At 44.4% G+C, this 17663-nt stretch overlaps 1 protein-coding gene across 2 annotated transcripts in view; it reads right to left on the bottom strand.

The window, feature by feature from the left end:
• MERTK (MER proto-oncogene, tyrosine kinase) overlaps positions 1-17663 on the bottom strand; it is an 85845-nt gene that overhangs the window by 17348 nt on the left and 50834 nt on the right. For both annotated transcript variants that reach the window (XM_019714516.3, XM_019714517.3), the window contains exons 8-11: positions 12797-12948; positions 4954-5107; positions 2849-3002; positions 331-416 (exon numbers count right to left, since the gene is read on the bottom strand). In XM_019714516.3, the coding sequence (XP_019570075.3) occupies positions 331-416; positions 2849-3002; positions 4954-5107; positions 12797-12948 (546 nt within the window). The remainder of the gene's footprint in view (positions 1-330; positions 417-2848; positions 3003-4953; positions 5108-12796; positions 12949-17663) is intronic.

The raw sequence follows: 17663 nt of genomic DNA, 5'->3' as shown, positions 1-17663 counted from the left end.
TGAGATTGTTAGTTGTTTTGCTGTTTCCTTTAAACCCCTGACCTCTACTAGCATCTTCTCCATCACCTCAGACTTCCTTTCCCCCAGTGTCTCATGGCACCAGGAGGCCTTCACCCTAGCTGTTTCACCTCAGATTCCCAGTAAACCGGCCAGTGGGGGAGCACAAGGCAGTGTTTGACTATCCACCTGCTGTGAGCTGAAGACACCTTGCACATTAAAAACATCCATTCTTTGACTCTTTTGGCTTTTGTGAGAAGCCTGTCCATTCATTTGTTGTTCTTTCTTTGCTCATGAACATTTGCCAACAGAGGGAAAGGAGAGTCAACTTACAGGTGAGTTCAACGGCTCGCCGACAGAACGACTTCTTTGCTGTGAAGTTGACAACCGGTTCTAATTCCTCCCCCGTGAAGGCGTTCCTGGGTGAAGGAGAACAGATACCTCATGCTACCACAACAGCTGCAAGACATGTGCTGACCACACTGTCCTGCTCATTTACTCTTCAAGACACATTTTCTAATCAGCTCACCAAGTTGTATCAACAACCCGCAACAACTTACATGGTGATTGTATCAAATTTATGGTTAACTTGGGGACAAATGATCTCACCACAAAACTGCATCTTCCCATCCATGAACATGGTACACATTCCCCTGTTTATTTAAGCTTTCGTCCACAATGCTCCTATACATCTATTGGGTTTATTCTCAGGTACATGATAGTTTTCACACTGTTGTGGGTGGGATCTCATTCTAGCACTTTGCCTTTCATGGATTTAAAACCAGAATCAAAATATTTTCACAACATATAATGTCCTAAAAAATATTACATTTCCTCCTAAGGAAAGCCGGAAAGGAGGGTGCCAAGGGGAGGCTTTGGAAGAAGCAAAAAGGTACTGAAATTCCAAAGACTGGGAAAGATGGCGTTGCTACACATTGTTCCTTGGCTAAGCCTCAGAAGGCAAAGCAGCATCCTTCTTCTGCACCCACCCCTCCAGATGCCCTCACCTGGCCCTGGGAGTCACAACCACACCTGGATATTTGGCCATCATTTTCTTGGTTCTGTCTTTACTGAGCCTATGTTGGAAGTGGTCTCAAGCACATATGTCTATGCATCCTTCAATAACAATTATTGTTTCCACAATGATAACAAAGGACTGCAATTTGATGACACACATTTTATGCTGCCACTTGTTCATGAGGACACCAGCCCCTTAGACTTCGTATGTCTCAATTACTGACTGAGTCTGAAAGTCTCCATTTAGAATCACAGCAATTAGAACTGGCAATGACCTTGGACACCATTTAGAAAGAGATAATACAAAGGAAGGCTGGAAAAGTTAAAAGACTTGTTTCAGTGACAGAATGAATGCTGGACCCCAGGTGTCACATCCTGTAGTCTGGGGCATCCGTCTGGGGGCCAGATTGCCTGCACCACAGTGCCTTTGCATGTGCTGTGCCTTATTTAGCTCAGATGTCAGCTCTGTGGGGAGGTCCTTCCTTCCTTTCTTAATGCAGTAAATCGGTTACACATTCTTAAAGTCCTTTTACATGGAATTTACCACAGTTGCCATTTTATATTCACTTGTGGGATTAGCCTGACTACCCACTAACTGTGAGCCCTATGACGGCAGGGGTGGTGCCTGCTTTGTTCACCATGTACCCCGGGCGACCACAATGCCCAGCAACTAGGCCTTCAATGTACATGGATTATCTAACTACTCCTATGCCTTCTGCAGAGGCTCTCCGCGATGAGCCCCAACCTATACCTTGACTCTGGGGAATGTTATACTCAACTATGTGTCCAGGGTTTGGATGGCATTTTGTCCACATCTTTAAAATAGTCATTCTCAGAATTCACATACTGATACATACAATGACAAGGACAGAGTTGTAAGTGCTGTGGGTACCCGGCCGCCACCACTGGGATGGACACGGAGAGGGAGGGCTAGCCTCCTTGCAGGAACTCCCTCTCTGATCACAGGGAGATTTGGAGGGAGTGCTGCCTGCTCACGCATTGAGCGGAGGGAGGCTGTACCAGCCATCCCCAACACAGCCACCTCCTCCCCACCATTCTGTCCTACACCAAGCTGTCAATAACTTCCCTCTTTTACAAAATACTCCTTCCAACCCATGAGAGACACACTAGATTTCACAGGAATCCAGACTCCCTGCAGAGGGACGGGAGCCCGAGCACACTGAGTTCCAAAAACAGCATTTATACACACAGACACATTTTCATGGGCTGCTTTAACATTTCTCCTGATAGTCAACTACTGTTTGGCAATAAAAGTCAGATGTATAGAAAATAAAAAGAGCTTAAATTTTAATGTGAACATATAAAGTTTTTCTCTATTGGAAAAATAATTGACCCTCATAGAAAATCTGTAAAATACAGCAAAAAAAGAAAACACAGAATCACCCACAATTACACCATCCAAAATTGCTAATGCTTTGGTGAATTTCCTTCAATTTTACTTTATAATAATTATTTTTTTAATAACTAGGATCATTTTAAAAATTATTTATTTTTTAAATTTCCCCCCCACCTGCTGTCGCCACTGTCACTGACGCCCAATAACCAGGATCCTTTTTAAAGTTTCTAATAAAAATCCTTATTTAACAGCAACTGACTTCGAGTGGCGAAGACCTGGCTGGTCCCGGGTGTGAACAAGTCCTCCTGGGCTGGCTGCCTCTGCAGCAAGGGCCTCAGCGAAGGAGCTGCTGGCCCCAGGGCAAGCATAAGATAGGGTACCTGGCTAGAATACGGAGGCGCTAGCTGGCGGGACAGGTACTGTCATTGGCATGCTAACCTCATCGACACCACTGGGCATCTCATCTGGGACACTTACCCGAACCGCGTCTCCTGGACTCTCTTTTTGATGGCCAGAGAAACATAGAACACCAGCCCAATCAGGACAAATCCGCAGAAGCAGCCAAGGACAATAAGCACAGGGCTTGTGCTGCCAGGCGCCGGGGTCGACGAGGGGGCAAAATCGACCCAAGCTGGTGGGAGACCAGGAGAGAGACTCAGAACCCTTCTCCGGGATCTGAAACGCCGCTTTATCCCAGGGAAGAGCCGATGGCCAGAGGCTTTAGAACTTAGTCCTGGTACATGTGGTGACTACAGATGCACATGGCCCTCATGGTGACATTGTGAGCTGAGGCTGTGCAGAGGGAACCTGGCTAACTCTATTCATGTCAGCTACACAGGTATGAGGAAGTGAAAAACTGGGAAAACTCATACTTTTCTGGTACACTGTAGTTACAACCCTAGAAATATTGAGACTGAAAACGTTGTGTTTCTGTGTAAACACTTATCAGGAGCAGTGTGACAGGGCCTGCCTCCTAGTCCTGTAACTCCTGATGTGGGCAGAATCTGCTTCCTAGTTCTGTGCATTGCCACACTGCTTTCTAAATTTGGGTTGGTCCCAGCATCACATCCTTTGTATTTTCGATGTTGTAAAGTATCTCTGGGAGTTCCTTCGTGGGAAGACTGGCCAGCATACCTCCCTCTGGGATGTCGCCCTTTTAGGTGCGATCGCTCCATTCATGTGGGTACACCCACCTTCTCTGCGTCCCTGGCTGTATGCCTGGAGTCCCTGGCTACTCCCCAGATAACTCCCCACCTTGAAGCCCACCTCCAATGCTCCCTTTTCCTTTCCGGTTGCACTTTCCTCTTTGCTCACCATCTCCCTCTTTCAATTGTCTCTTTTTGTAAAACGTGGGTTAGTCACTTGGTGACAAGGCGGCAACAGGGGATGTGCCTTAGATGTGAGTGAAGCGAATAACAGAAGTACGGTGACCAACCACCCGTAGGCTGAGAAGTGCCTCACTGGTTGCAGTCACGACGCATCTGTTAGGTGTAGAGTGTGGGCTGAAGAGCTGGCGGTGCAGTGCATGCTTGTGCCATTCCTCTCGTGAAGGTAACTCAAACTTGAACCATCATGTTCACGAATGGGGTTCTCTGCCTCAGTGTGGTGACATGTACGCATACTAGATCGTGCAAAGCAAGGGCTGCCAGGATAGCAAAGCTCTTTATAATTCTGGAGAATTTAGTGTGTATGAAGGTTAAAGCGCTGTCACCTGAAAGTCTCAACTTTTAACCTCTGCCTTTACAATCAGAGTCTCACTGTCTTTGAATTTCTAAAAGGCTGACAAGCCTTGTGTGCCCACCCCCAGTTTCTCAGGGTCCCCAGGTACAGAGCTTCGGGGCTGCAGGAACCATAATGTGGCTCTGATTTGGCACTAACGGGAGCATGTGTTTGAGGGCCATGGGAAGAGCCAGACGGGGACGCCGCGGTCTGCTCACAAGCCCGTCTGCCACAAGGACTTAACGAGTACATACCCAGGTCACGCTGACACACATGCCTGTGCATGGACTTGGTCACAGTGTTAACATCAAATACCCAGGGGGGTACAGTCAGAGCAAAGGTGGCTCCCCAGGTCTCTGGAAGCAAGTACACGCTTGGGCCACTTGGGGCACCACGGCGGCTCTGTGCCAAAGGGCACTCGAACAACCTGCAGAAGCCAGCACGCATGGCTAGGCCCTGGCTCAGGGAGCCCAGGGCAGAGGAAACACTGCATGTCCTGCACTAGTCAACACGAAGCACACTGGCCAAGGCTCGCACAGGTGGTGACACAGCAAGCAGCACTGATGACAACAGCCCAGTGGGCACTGGACACGATCAAGTGGCAAACAGTACTGGTCGTAGAGAGAGACACGAGCCACCTGCCTCTCCAGTACTCAGCCATGAAATGTCACATGAATCAGCCAAGTCTGACTCAGTACCCAGGGGGCCACTCCTCCTGTCACTCAGTGCACTCACAGTGACGCTGGTGGGAGGACTCACACGTTGGCAAGGCGTGTCCCCCCAGGGACCCTCTATTCCTCAGCCTTAACCCAGCCATCCAACCTGGGTGGAGCGTTCTGTCACCCACGGCTGCCCGCTCTCACCGTGTGCAGGGACGAAGACTTTCACTGGGGCACTGAAAGGCCCCTCCCCTCCTTTGGTGACAGCCGCGACCCTCACTGTGCAGGTGGCGTTGTGGACACGGATGGGGATCTGAGCACGACTGCTGTTCTGGCCGACGTCTTCAGACAGCTCTTTCTGGGGACGAAGAAGAAAGGAAAGGGCATGACATGCCGGGTGCCACACTTCCTCCAGAGGGAAGGCGCCCCTCCCACACCCAGGGGCAGCGGCGTGCTTCCACAGCGTGCCTGCCTCAAGCCAGCACTGTGGGCTCCTGCTCCTGGCAATTATAAGCATTTTGACTAAAATCTCCACTGAGGAGGGCACTGACACTATTTTTTTCCTTCCAGTGTGACAAATGCACAATTTGTCCGGTTTTTCAAAATCTGGTTTGACTTTTGTTTTAAAGCCACTGCCATGTAACTTGATCCATGAGAACACAGGGGAAAGCTGACTTTTGAAAACATAACCAGGACTAAGTGTTTACACAACGCTTTGCCCTTGGATTCCAACCTGGCGTATCACGACATTCTCTGGGGTTGGAGCCTAATTGTGTATCTAGGGCTGGCTTTTCAAATGAGGACTGTCCGGTGGCAGCTCTAAGCACATGTCTTTACCTCTGAATTGTGAAGAGCTGTTTCACAGAGAGAAAGAGAAAACTGTCACGTCATGTGGGGCACAAACGTCACGGGTCACCAATGAACAGCAACAGCCTGGTTTGGAGGGTAACTTTGTCCCCTGGTCACTCAGTCCCATGCTGGTCACTTCTAACCATGGTGCAGGGTGGAACCAGCTCAGCCCTTAAGCAGAGGACAGTTCCATCACTTGTGACCAAGGGGTCACCTGAGTCAGCCACCCAGAGACTATCACTAAACTACAGACAATGACCACAAGGACCCGGAAATGCCCTCAGACGAGGAATGAAAAGGGAAAATATGGCCTTAAAATTGTTGTTTTTTTCTACCTCACTGGACTCCATTGTTGCAAAGAGACTTAACAGGTTTTTTCTTGTTGTTGTTAATTAAGTAAACAAATTAATAATTAACTTTTTTTGGGGGGCATATTCAGACAATATTTTTTTAGAAATAGAGGATTTTATTTTTGGCGAACCCAGTTTTTCTGATTGAAATATATTTGACATGTAGCACTGCATAAATTTAAGGTGTACAGCATGTTGATCTGACACATTGATGCATCATGATATGATTGCCACTGCAGCCCCAGTTAACCCTCTCTCACACCACAGTTACCATTTCCTTTAGCGTGGGCAATTAGGATCTAGTCGCTTGGCTATTACAACACAACACTGTGGTCTGTTTTCACTGTACTGTAGGACTTATTTACTTATTTACTTATTTACTACTCATTGCACATACATTGCAGAGTTGGAGCAAACTCGGTTTTGATTACGGGTTATTTGGTCATTCTCTAATTTGGGAGGTACAGAAAATCATCAAGCAGAGAGTAGCTCCCTGGTTCGAACCCCGGTCCTGCTGCCATGAGCCAAGCAGGTGGCCAAGGGACAATGCAGCTGCCTCAGTTTACCACCTGACAGCTCTTCATGTCCAACCAGGAGCACGGGCCTGCTTCTGTTCCCTACATTTTGTCAACAAAGATTCAAATACAAGGTATCATTTATGAGAGAAATGATCTCCAAATCAGAGGAAATGCAAGAATTTAATCAGAGAAATGCTGACAAAAGCAGAATTGTCCTTTGAGAAATAAACATAAAGGTTGTTTATGATACCTATTGTCTTAGGGCCTATGACTCACTATAAAAACCCAGAGAAGCTACTTAATTTTCACCTCCTGGTCTACAAGTCAGTAAAGAGCTAATCCATGTAAAGTGCTTGGAATGGCATCTGGCCTGGAGCAAATTGTCACCCTAGTGGAGGAATGGCCATCATCACAGCTGCCATCCTCACGCTGAGGGATGGCAGTGAGGCCGGGTACCACTCACTGACCACACTTTGGGAAATCCATAAGGAATTATACCAGTTTAGGGGTGGGATTATAATACATGTTGAAGTCATGATTAGAAAGGTAGATGACAAATATTCTAGTGCAGGTTTAACAATTTTCTCTAATAAGAATATACTTGAACGGCAAGCTTCAATGTAGTTTTAAAATGATCACTGTTTTTAAAAATTGATTTTTATCCCTTCTGTTTTGAGGCCAAGTGCGTAAAGAGAGGCATGACCATATCCACATCCTCAAATATCATTTGATTTTGAAAGCTGACAGAGAAACCCTTTTAAAATTAAACACGTGCAGAAGAGTGCTGTGTGGAGGGTCCCCTCGGTGTCGGGGGCCGACTGCAGAAGTGGGGCCATGTCCCTGGTATGAGAGTCGGTCATGGGCACATGACACTTCATTTTTCACCAGCATAGGCCCATCAAGGACTTTGAATCTAAGCGCATTTCCGGGAAATGAAAGGTACTATGGCACTGACTACAACTCCACTCACGTGTACGTGGGCCTGGCCTGTCGGGGCACATTACGAGCACATCTGTGAAACGTGACACCTTCTTTCTCAGGTGGCACTAGTTAGTCGGGGCAACCGCAGTGGTGTCTGCGGTTCCTCCCCAGCTCTGGAGGAATTCACCACCTGTTCTTTCGTAGCTGGATTTAAGAAGATGGCCCCTCTTACTGCCTCAAAGAACCATGATGCTCAATGGGGAAAGGACTCCCAGATAAGTTTCTGTCATGCTCCAAGTTCACAGGCATCAATGCAAAACTCTCACGTCTTACTCTCCAACATGTCCTGTTCTGACTTCTTTCTGCTAAGGCACCACACGGTGGAGTGTGAACGAGAGATGCGATATTGTGAGGAAAGCCAAGGGCATCTGGGTAAGTGCAGGGGGGCTCTGAGAAATACTGGCTTTGGGGTCAGTCAGACCAGGGTTCTGATCCCAGTGCTGCCACTTCCGAACTGTGTGATGCTGGGTATGTTACTCAACGCCTCTGAGCCCCAATGTCCTCCAATGGACATTGAGAAGTAGAGGTTCTCCTCCCCGTGTCTTGTAAGGGTTGAGTTCCTTTGTGGGAAAGACTGAGCACGTGATCTAGCGTACAACAAGCGATCGAGGGGCGACTCTTCTTCCTACACTGGGTTCAACAGTGAGTCACATTTGGGTCTTCTTTCCCTATAAACCTAGGTCCTCCTTGCAGAATTGGCCTTGCAGTATGTCTCAAGCCTGTCTTGTTTCCCCAAACCAAGACGTCTGACCCATTCACCAAGTTTATCACCACTGCAGTTTCCTCCTCTGGGAAAAAAGTACCATCCTTGACTGACTCTTGGGCTTCAAAGTGTTTCAGACCTCTGAGTGGCCTGTCTCAGAAGAACCCTGCCTGTTTCTTGTACCTTAAAATGACAGCAGCAGAGATGCTGTGCCCTCCTTTGACAGTGAGAGAGGGGGAGAAAGTAGGGAGGGCCGTGGGAGGGGCACAACACCCAGACACGCAGTATATGGGGGCGGAGGTCTCGGCCAGGGGGGGACCCCTCGAGAGCACTGCGGCTTCCCTCCCAGCGTCTCTGAGGAAGCTGGTTCTCCATAACAACTTGCTATGAAACTTCCTTCTGGTCTGGGGTCTCCACGCTTTCCAAACACAGTCAAATTAGCATTAGAGCCATGTCCCAGGCGACGAGCTCTACAAGAATGACCGGCATCAAAACGAGTCTCTGTCTAACGTCTGGGCAATTCCTGGGTCAAGGTTAAACTGATTTCTTTTCTTTTTTTTTTAAATTGAGGAACAGTGTGTTTCTCCAGGGCCCATCAGCTCCAAGTCGTTGTCCTTCAATCTAGTTGTAGAGGGCGCAGCTCAGCTCCAAGTCCAGTTGCCGTATTCAATCTTTACTTGCAGGGGGCGCAGCCCACCATCCCATGGATGGAATTGAACCAGCAACCTTGTTGCTCTAACCAACTGAGCCATCCGGCTGCCCCTCCAGCAGCTCAGTGGCAATTCGTTGTCTTCAGTCTAGTTGTGGAGGGCACAGTTCACTGGCCCATGTGGGAATTGAACTAGCAACCCTGTTGTTCAGAGCTCACGCTCTAACCAACTGAGCCATCTGGCCACCACTAAACTGATTTCTTTACTATAGAACATTGCAGAGCCTGGAACTTGCCAGTATGTTCTTTGGGTCTTCAAGAAAGTGCATCAAAATCAATATTTTATAAACTTATTTGCTCACTGAATTTTTTTCCATCTTATGGGAATGACAGTGAGATGAGAAACACCAGTGTACACTCATCACAAGACTGTCCCAGTCACAGGGGGACATTCTCCTGTGGAGCAAGATGTTGGCCAGGTCCGTGCATGGAGACTTTGATGCCGTAAACACCCATGCTGGACGTTCGTGACCTGCATTCATATGGTGCCAAGATGGGCAAGACATTCTCTAACTTCAAGGAGAGCAAACTGTATTTGTTCCTGACCTTTAGATTTTGAGCTTCTCTTTAGAAGACAAAGGATATCAAGAAAAACAGAACCAAAAAAAAGGTCACTATCTTCATCAAGATCTAGGAAATGTCAGTACAGTAAATATCAGGAGTGGGATAACAAAGGTATAAACCTTCGAAACTAAGTTTTCAGCACAACCACCATAACCCAGCTTTATTAGAATAGTGACTGCAAATCGCTTTCAAAAATAGCCAAATCTGTTGCCTTACATAACGAAGACACAGCGTTAGTTTTCTAAAAACAGAATGAAAGGACAATTCTGAGAGATGAAGTTGGGCCTAACAGCTGCCCCTTCGAAATGAAGGATGTTTGGGAAATAGACGTGGAGGGCGCAGAAGTCCTTTCCATGTTGCTTGGGGCTGCAGCCTCCTTCCGGAGCTGGCTGTGCATGTTTTCTTACTGGCTGCCCTTGCGCCTCAGCAGGAAGTTATCCAAGGTAAACCGAGCCACTGAGTCTTCCGTTGTCACAAGACTGTCATGATGCACAAAGAGTAGACAACTGCAAGGCAAATGTCTTCCCACTGGGATGATCCAGCCTCTCCAAGGAGGTAATGACTGGAAAGGTCACAGCCCCAAGCATAGTGTGGAAGCATTGTTCTTACTGCTGAGGGGACCTCTCGGAACAAAGGCGACAAGAATGCCCTTCCCAGCTGAGTGGTAGTGGCAGTTAGTGCATTAGACTCCCTGCGGCTGCATCACGCATGGGGCTGTCATCAGCCCTGCCCTTCAGCTCCAGGGCCTGTCTAAAGAAGGCTGCTTGTGTGTCTGCTGACCACTATCTTCTGCCAGCCAGAGAGAGACAGAATTCCCACCGAACTGAGACACAATGCCTGTGCCTTCACGTACTACCCTGAGAAGTCGGTGCTGTGAAAAGGAGCTTTCCCCTAAGATTCGATCCCCCTGACCCAGCCAGGGGGCACCCTGCATGATGCCTGGGGACAAACACTAAGACACGCAGGCCCCTTCCGGTGTGGCTGGGAGTCTCCTACGCAGGGTTTGACCACCACAAGTAACGTGCTGCAGCCAGTTCCTATCAGGCACGAGGTTAGGGACTTTGAAGCCCTCTTCTTTCTCCTCTACCCATCACCTCCTGCTTACAACAGTCTGCTTCCTGATAGGTAAACTGAGGCAAGAAAGGAAAAACAATACCCCCCAACAGTCCTATTGAGAAACAGCAGTTTTGGCAAAAGTTGGATGATGTGAGGTTTAAAACGGCTGAAACAAAGCTTGGATATCCCCAGTGGGTACAGCGGTGCCCCCATCCCTCTGTCCCATCAAGAAGCTACGTGATGTTCATGTGATGTCCTGTACAAATGCCACGATGATGCTGAAATCTGATTCGTCTCCAGGGTTACAGGATCAGGAACAGGAAACACGAAAGTAATGCAGTCAAACCAGGGCATTTGCCTCGTCCCAAAGAGGTCAGCGTCGCCTTAACCCTCTTCCTTTCCCAAGGGAAGGGGACCTGTCTGGGAGCTGCCCACACCCCACACCCAGGCATCACCACTCAGCTGTGTCCCCCACTTCTGTTTTCGGTCAAGTATTCTCACTGTACCTAGACTGGATAGTAATCAAGTCAGGATGTCCCACTGGCTTGACTGGAGTCACGCTTAAAAACGCCATGCCCACTGGAAGGGCACTGGCTGGCACTTAGGGAGGAGTCACGTAGACCCCTCTGCCTTTTGTTTGCTGTTGTGCAATGACACTACTATTTACACTAGGTGTCCTTGCTGAACCCCACAGGCTCTTGGCACATTTGACAGTAAGGCAGGGCTATGTGACATTCTGACACGTGGACGTATCCCTCAGTTCCCAGCACAGGCCTATATCCAATCGACGCACACTAACAATTTTGACAGTTAACTTTAGGTGCCAACTTGGCTAGGCCACGGCACCCAGATACACTGTCCAACACTAGTCCAGAAGATGCTACGAAATAACTTTTTAGATGAGCTGAACATTTAGATAAAGTACTTAGAGGGCGAGTGCAAGGTTGTCTTCAGGGCTGGGTGCCATGCACGACCCCTGGCCCTCCCTTTGCCAGCCAGTGTGTCCTTCCCCCAGTCACACTGCTGGGTGCCGGAGGGCCAGCTCGGCCCATCGTCTCCTCTACCTTCTCAGCGAGCAGCAGGAGGAAGAGGCTGCGTGACCTGTCAGTCGGTAGTACGCGCCAATGGAAAAAAGGCAGGTTTGAAGGTTACTTTTATCATTACACTCAATTTTCTTACTTGTAAAAGGTTAACAGTTGTATGAGCCATTTTTGTAACGTACAACTCTCAAGTTGTATTCCTGGCTCAAGAGCCTCCTTGGCTCACTTGCGATTTACCAAACTCTCTCCGATACTACGGCCAAATTCAGGCCCTGCACACGTGACCATGCCTCTCCAGTCCAGCTTCACCCCTAAAAGCATTCATGTTCCAGGCCCTTAAGCGAGTCATGACCCCCCAAAGCTGTCACACTATGCCTCCTGTCATATTATCCTTTTCAATTGATCTCCTCCATTTTCACCACTCAAAATTACTCCAAGCCCAGATCAAGTACCACCTTTGCAGGAGATGTGGTCTGCATGGGCCCCAAGCATCCTTCACAGTCTTGCTAAGCAGACCAATGGCAAGGCCTCCCCATCCCTGACCCTGTGCCTTTTTGGGGCTGGTTGAGTAGGCAGTGACGTCCGTTAAGGTGGTGGCTGTGCAGACCATGGGCTGTGTGCTTCTCGCTGTACATGGTGCCTAGGTCTTGGCCCAAGGACCTTCAGCCCCATGGAGCTTGAGGACAGGGAACCTGCATCACCAGGCTGAGGCTCCTGCTGTCCGCTGTGCCGTGAGTAACAACAGCCTTGCTCTGGTTCATTGAATCTCACATCTAATTTCAACTTCTGTGGAGCTGTATCAGGTGGCCTGTTGTTTGCTCAGCCCTCTGGTTACCTCTTGCCATTCTCTGTGTGGCTGGGTTCTTCCCTGACAGTCTTCTTCAGAAACATGTTCTCTGGCATTGCCAAGAAGCTGTGAACGGCTGGCCTGCTAAGCACTGTAGCTCCTTGACCTTTTGTTATGATTACCTGGGTGGTCACAGCATCTTCCTACAAGAGCCCAAATTCCCTGGCAGCAAGAATGAGGTGAGCTCCACACACAGGTACCGCATCAATAAGCGAGCAAGTGAATGAGTGAGTGAGGCAGCCCCAACGAGCCCTTGGAATTTGTAAGTATTCAGTCACCTACAATTTTAATGACATTCTTCGTCTCCCCCTGTAAGGTGCCTTGCCCAACTCAGTAACACCTGGTCTTCTCACAACAAAATCAACGCTTCTGAAACAGCACTAAGCTGGCAAATCAGAGGAGATGTGCGCTCTGTTGGCGCTCGACTTACAGAAACGTCGGCACTCTGCCACACGTGCGATATCCGGAAGGCTACCAGGTCCCCGTCCTGCCGCTCAATCGGAGGCTTGATCCATCTGATGTCCACCTTGTTACTAGATTCATTCAGAAGCACGGTGACATTCAAGGGTGCGACCGATGGGGCTAAAAAGGGAGAGGAGAGAAGGATGAAGGATCGCATGGTAAAGCACACAGGCAGAGATCCCCTCTCTTCTTGGTTTTTGAATGTTCTGCGGGAAGCCCTCAGCTGAGACTAAGATGAACGGCAGATTTTCACCCTCTTTTCAATTAAGAACCATTGAGATAATACATAAGTTTTAAAAAGCCAGCCTTTTCCAAACTAAAAGGACAAAGGAGAGGAAGGCAGAGAAGATGATGGTGTTGCTCGTGGCCCCCACCTGGGGAAGCAAAGCAGATACAACTTGAACAGTTTCTCCAACAGAAACCTGTGGGGCAGAAGGTCAACCAGAATGACTGGGGGTCAGGTCTGTGTCACGTGAGGTGTACAAGGCAGGGAACTCTCAGAAGGAAGCCACCGCTTTCAAGTCCAGAGGCAGGTGATTGATGGTCTGAACAGAGCTAATCAGTCAATAAATCTTCATATATATGTAAGACATTTCATTATTGAAGACCAGAGGAACAGATGTTAATTACTTGGCTAGATGTCAGCATGGGAGCATTTAGCACTAGTTTTCATGCTCTAGTTTACAGTAAATCCTGCTAAGTCACATACCCACTTCATATCCAAATATTTGCTATCTCTCACAAAGATACAAGGACAATAAAATCTAAAGTACTTTGGAAAAAATTATATATATATGTGTATATGTGTGTGTGTGTGTGTGTGTGTGTGTGTGTGTATATATATATATATAGATATATATATAGATATATATATATATATATATAGATATATATATAGATATATAATCTCCAAAGTAATTTGGGAAATAGGTTAAGGTCGTTACTACATTGTTTTTTGAGAAGGAAGAACTTGACTATATATATTAAAACTAAAAAAATATGCTCTTTGACCAAGTATTTTATTTCCGGGAATTTAATATAGAAAAATTATCCTGTGGATGGTATTATAGTCATTGAAACATAATAGTGACCAAAAAGGAATAAATGTAATGCTCAGTCAGTAACTGTGATATAATACATTTTGATACATTTTCCAATGGAATACTTACTACCCAGCTACTGAAAAAAATTAGATGGATCATACGAGTATGTATTGAAATGAAAAAATGTTTAATGGAGGAAAAGATTAAACTGCTACAAAGTATGTATCAACAATCCATTTTAGAAATAAAAAAGTGTGTGTATATATATATATATATATATATGGAACAAAAATAATTGGAACAATATATACCAAACCATTGCCTGTAGTTGTATTTAGGGGAGATTACATCATATATTTCTGATATGTCTGAAAGGAAAACAAGAGGGAACCATAACTCTCCTCGACTCTGCTGATTCCAGGAGCAGTTAGATGAATTTCAGTTTAGGACATGTGATACGGTCTCGCTCAGGGCTAGGAATAGTCTGTTCTCAGCAATTAGACTGGAAAATCTAATGATTCAAGGAGCACTGGGCAGAGTATGTATAATGGTCTTGTCTCAATAGCAAGTAATAATTGACGTTAGACTAAGCACTGTTCTGGTCTTGCCTCATAAATCTTAAAAGCAAAATCCAAAAGGATCAAACTTTTCCCAATAGTTTAACAGTATCCCAGAACAAAGCTCAATACTTACAGGAATACAAAAATACCTAGCATTCCACAAGGTTAAATTCACAATGCTGGGAAGCCTATCAAAGATTACCTGGCATGCCAAGAACCTGGAAAGTACTCTACATAACAAGAATATAAATTACTCTATCAAAACTGCTCCAGAAAATAACACGGATGTTAGAATTAGCAAGGACATTAAAACAGCTATTTTAACTGAATTCCATATGGTCTGAAAGTTAAGTAGAAACATGGAAGATACAAAAAATACAATGTGAGAGACAAATATGCACTGGATAGAATGGCAGATTAGATACTGCACAAGAAAAGATCAGTGAATTTGAAAACACAACAATAGAAACAATCCAAAATAAAAAACAGAAAAGCAGGGGAAATAATTAAGAGCATCAATGAGTTATGAGGCAACTTCAAGGGATCAAATATATGTGTAATTGGAGTCCTCAAAGAAGAGGAGAGGTGGGAACAACAACAAAAAAAATACTTGAAGAAATAATGGCTAAAATGTTTCCAAATTTGATGCAAACCACAAACACACAGATCTAAGAATTCAATGAGCCCCAAGCACAAGGAATATATATATATATATATATATATATATATATATATATATATATATATATATATATATATATAAACTATTCCAAAGCACATCATAATTAAATCAAAATCAATAATAAAGGGAAAACCAGAGACAAAATACATACAGATACATTACATACGGAGGAACAATTAAAGATTACTGCAGATTTCTTATCAGAAATAATTCAAGCAAGAAGACCATGAAATAATATTTTTAAAGTATTGAAAGGAAAAAAAATGTGAATCTAGAATTCTGTATCTAGTAAAAATATATTTTAAAAACAAAGGCAAAAGAAATACATCAATGGTAAAATAAAAATTTTTCTCAGACATACAGAAGCTCAATTCTTCACCAGATCCATATAACAAGAAATAATGAAGTCCTTTATGAAGGAAAGTGACACCATATGAAAATATGGATGTACACCAAAAACTGAATAACATTAGAAATGGTAATTTTATGGGTAAGTATACATTTTTTTCTAATTACAGAAATCACACTAAAAGATTATTGATTGATGCGACAAAAACAATAACAATGTAGTGTGAGTATATAACATATGTAAAAGTAAAATGGATGACAACAATTGCACAAATATTGGAAGGAAAGAAATGCACATATACAACTAGAAGGTTCCTACACAGTATGTGAAGTAGTATAATATCACTTGAAGGTCAATGGTAATAAGTAAACACATATAGTATTAACTCTAAAGCAACCACTAAAAGAACAGAAAACAAGAGTTATAGCAAATAAGCAAAGGAGATAAAATAGAATAAAAAATATTTAATTAATCCAATAGAAGGAAGAGAAAGAAGAAAAGGGAAGCAAATTACAGACAGAACAGAGAGGAAATATGATAGATTTAAATCTACCCGTATGAGGGGGCATTCCAGTTTCGGGTACCCCCCTCATAAGAGAGCTGTACTTTCGCTTTAATAAAAATCTTTGCTCCTCTAAAAAACAAATAAACAAACAAAAAAAAACCTACCCATATGAATAATCACATTACATTTTAATGGATTAAATATGCTAATTCAAAGGCAGAGATTGTGACTGGATTAAAAAGCAGGACCAAGGTACATGCTGCATATATGAAACACACATTGTATATAAAGATGTAAGGAAGTAAAAAATAAGGATGAATCAGATATACTATGTAATCAAAAGAAAAATAAATGGCTATTATAATATCAAATAGAATAGATTTCACAAAAAAATAATATTACCAAGGATAAAGAAAATAATTTCATAATGATAAAGCAGTCAATTTATTAGGACAGCACAGCAATATTAAACATTTATGGACAAAATAACAGAGCTTGAAAATATTTAAAGTAAAACCTACTAGAAGTGCAAATAGAAATAGATAAATCCACAATTATAACTAGAATTCAATGCCTCTTTCTAAGTAATTGAAAGAAGTGGGTAGAAAATCAGTAAGAACACAATTTGAAAAACAAGATCAACCAACTTGATGAAGTTGATATTTACAAAGCATTCCCTCTAATAAGAGTGGAATACATATTCTCTTCACGCACACACCGTTTATCGAGACAGACCATATCCTGGGCCATAGTACACGTCTCAATAAATTTAAAAGGATTCAAGTGATACAAATTATGTTCTCTCGCCCCAACAGAATTAATTTAGGAATCAATGTACAGGTCTCCAGAAAACCCCCAAATTTGGGGAAAGTAAGTTATACACCTAAACAACTAATGGGTCAAAGAAGAAATCAGAGAGTATTCTGAACTGAGTGAAAGCGAGACATGGCATGTAAAAATTGTTCTCAAATGTTTTCCTTCCTTGTTTAGGAAAGGAGACATTTTGCAATTTGGGCACTAGAGTTACATTTGCTCAAGGATGGAATGCTAACAGTTTCTGACTGAGATCTGTCCCACAGTCTGTACTAAGAGGAGAACGCTGATTGATTGAGGCTGGAGCAAGGGGCAGGAGACAGATTTTGAGTGGTCTAGAAGTCTACGTGAGGAAAGAATGAAGTCGGTGCAAGTCAGATTGAACAAGTCATTCCACTAGTCATAGAAAAGAGAAAGAACCTCAGAATTCAAGAGCAGCACACAGAAAATCCCTTAAAGTTTAAAGATGTAAATTGAGTTTGCTATGAGCAAGACAATATAGAGAAAACAGTCCCTAGTCCATAGGGCTGCTGTGAGGATCTAACAGAATAATGCACATAAAGTACCTAACGTGGTCCCTGCACATAGTAGTGTTTGGCGAACATGAGCCGTCTTCAAATTAATTAGTTCTCTTGTGTTTGGTGCTATGAGTAATAACTTTTATATTTATATATATATATATATATATATATATATATAGAGAGAGAGAGAGAGAGAGAGAGAGAGAGAGAGAGAGAGAACCAAAAAAATGTATACACATTTTAAGAAAGGAAAAAACTATTTTAAAATTATGCTGATGGTAACCATTTTGAGCACCTCTTGTAATTGCAGAAGTCAAACATGACTTGTATTCATCTTTTGTTATTGGTATATATTATTACAA

The sequence above is a fragment of the Rhinolophus sinicus genome, chromosome 2, assembly GCF_057876585.1.
Source record: "Rhinolophus sinicus isolate RSI-liver-muscle chromosome 2, RSI-T2T, whole genome shotgun sequence".
In the NCBI taxonomy this organism is placed as follows: Eukaryota; Metazoa; Chordata; class Mammalia; order Chiroptera; family Rhinolophidae; genus Rhinolophus; species Rhinolophus sinicus.
The sequence above is the reverse complement of the archived record's forward strand: the minus strand, read 5'-3'. Positions and strand labels throughout refer to the sequence as shown.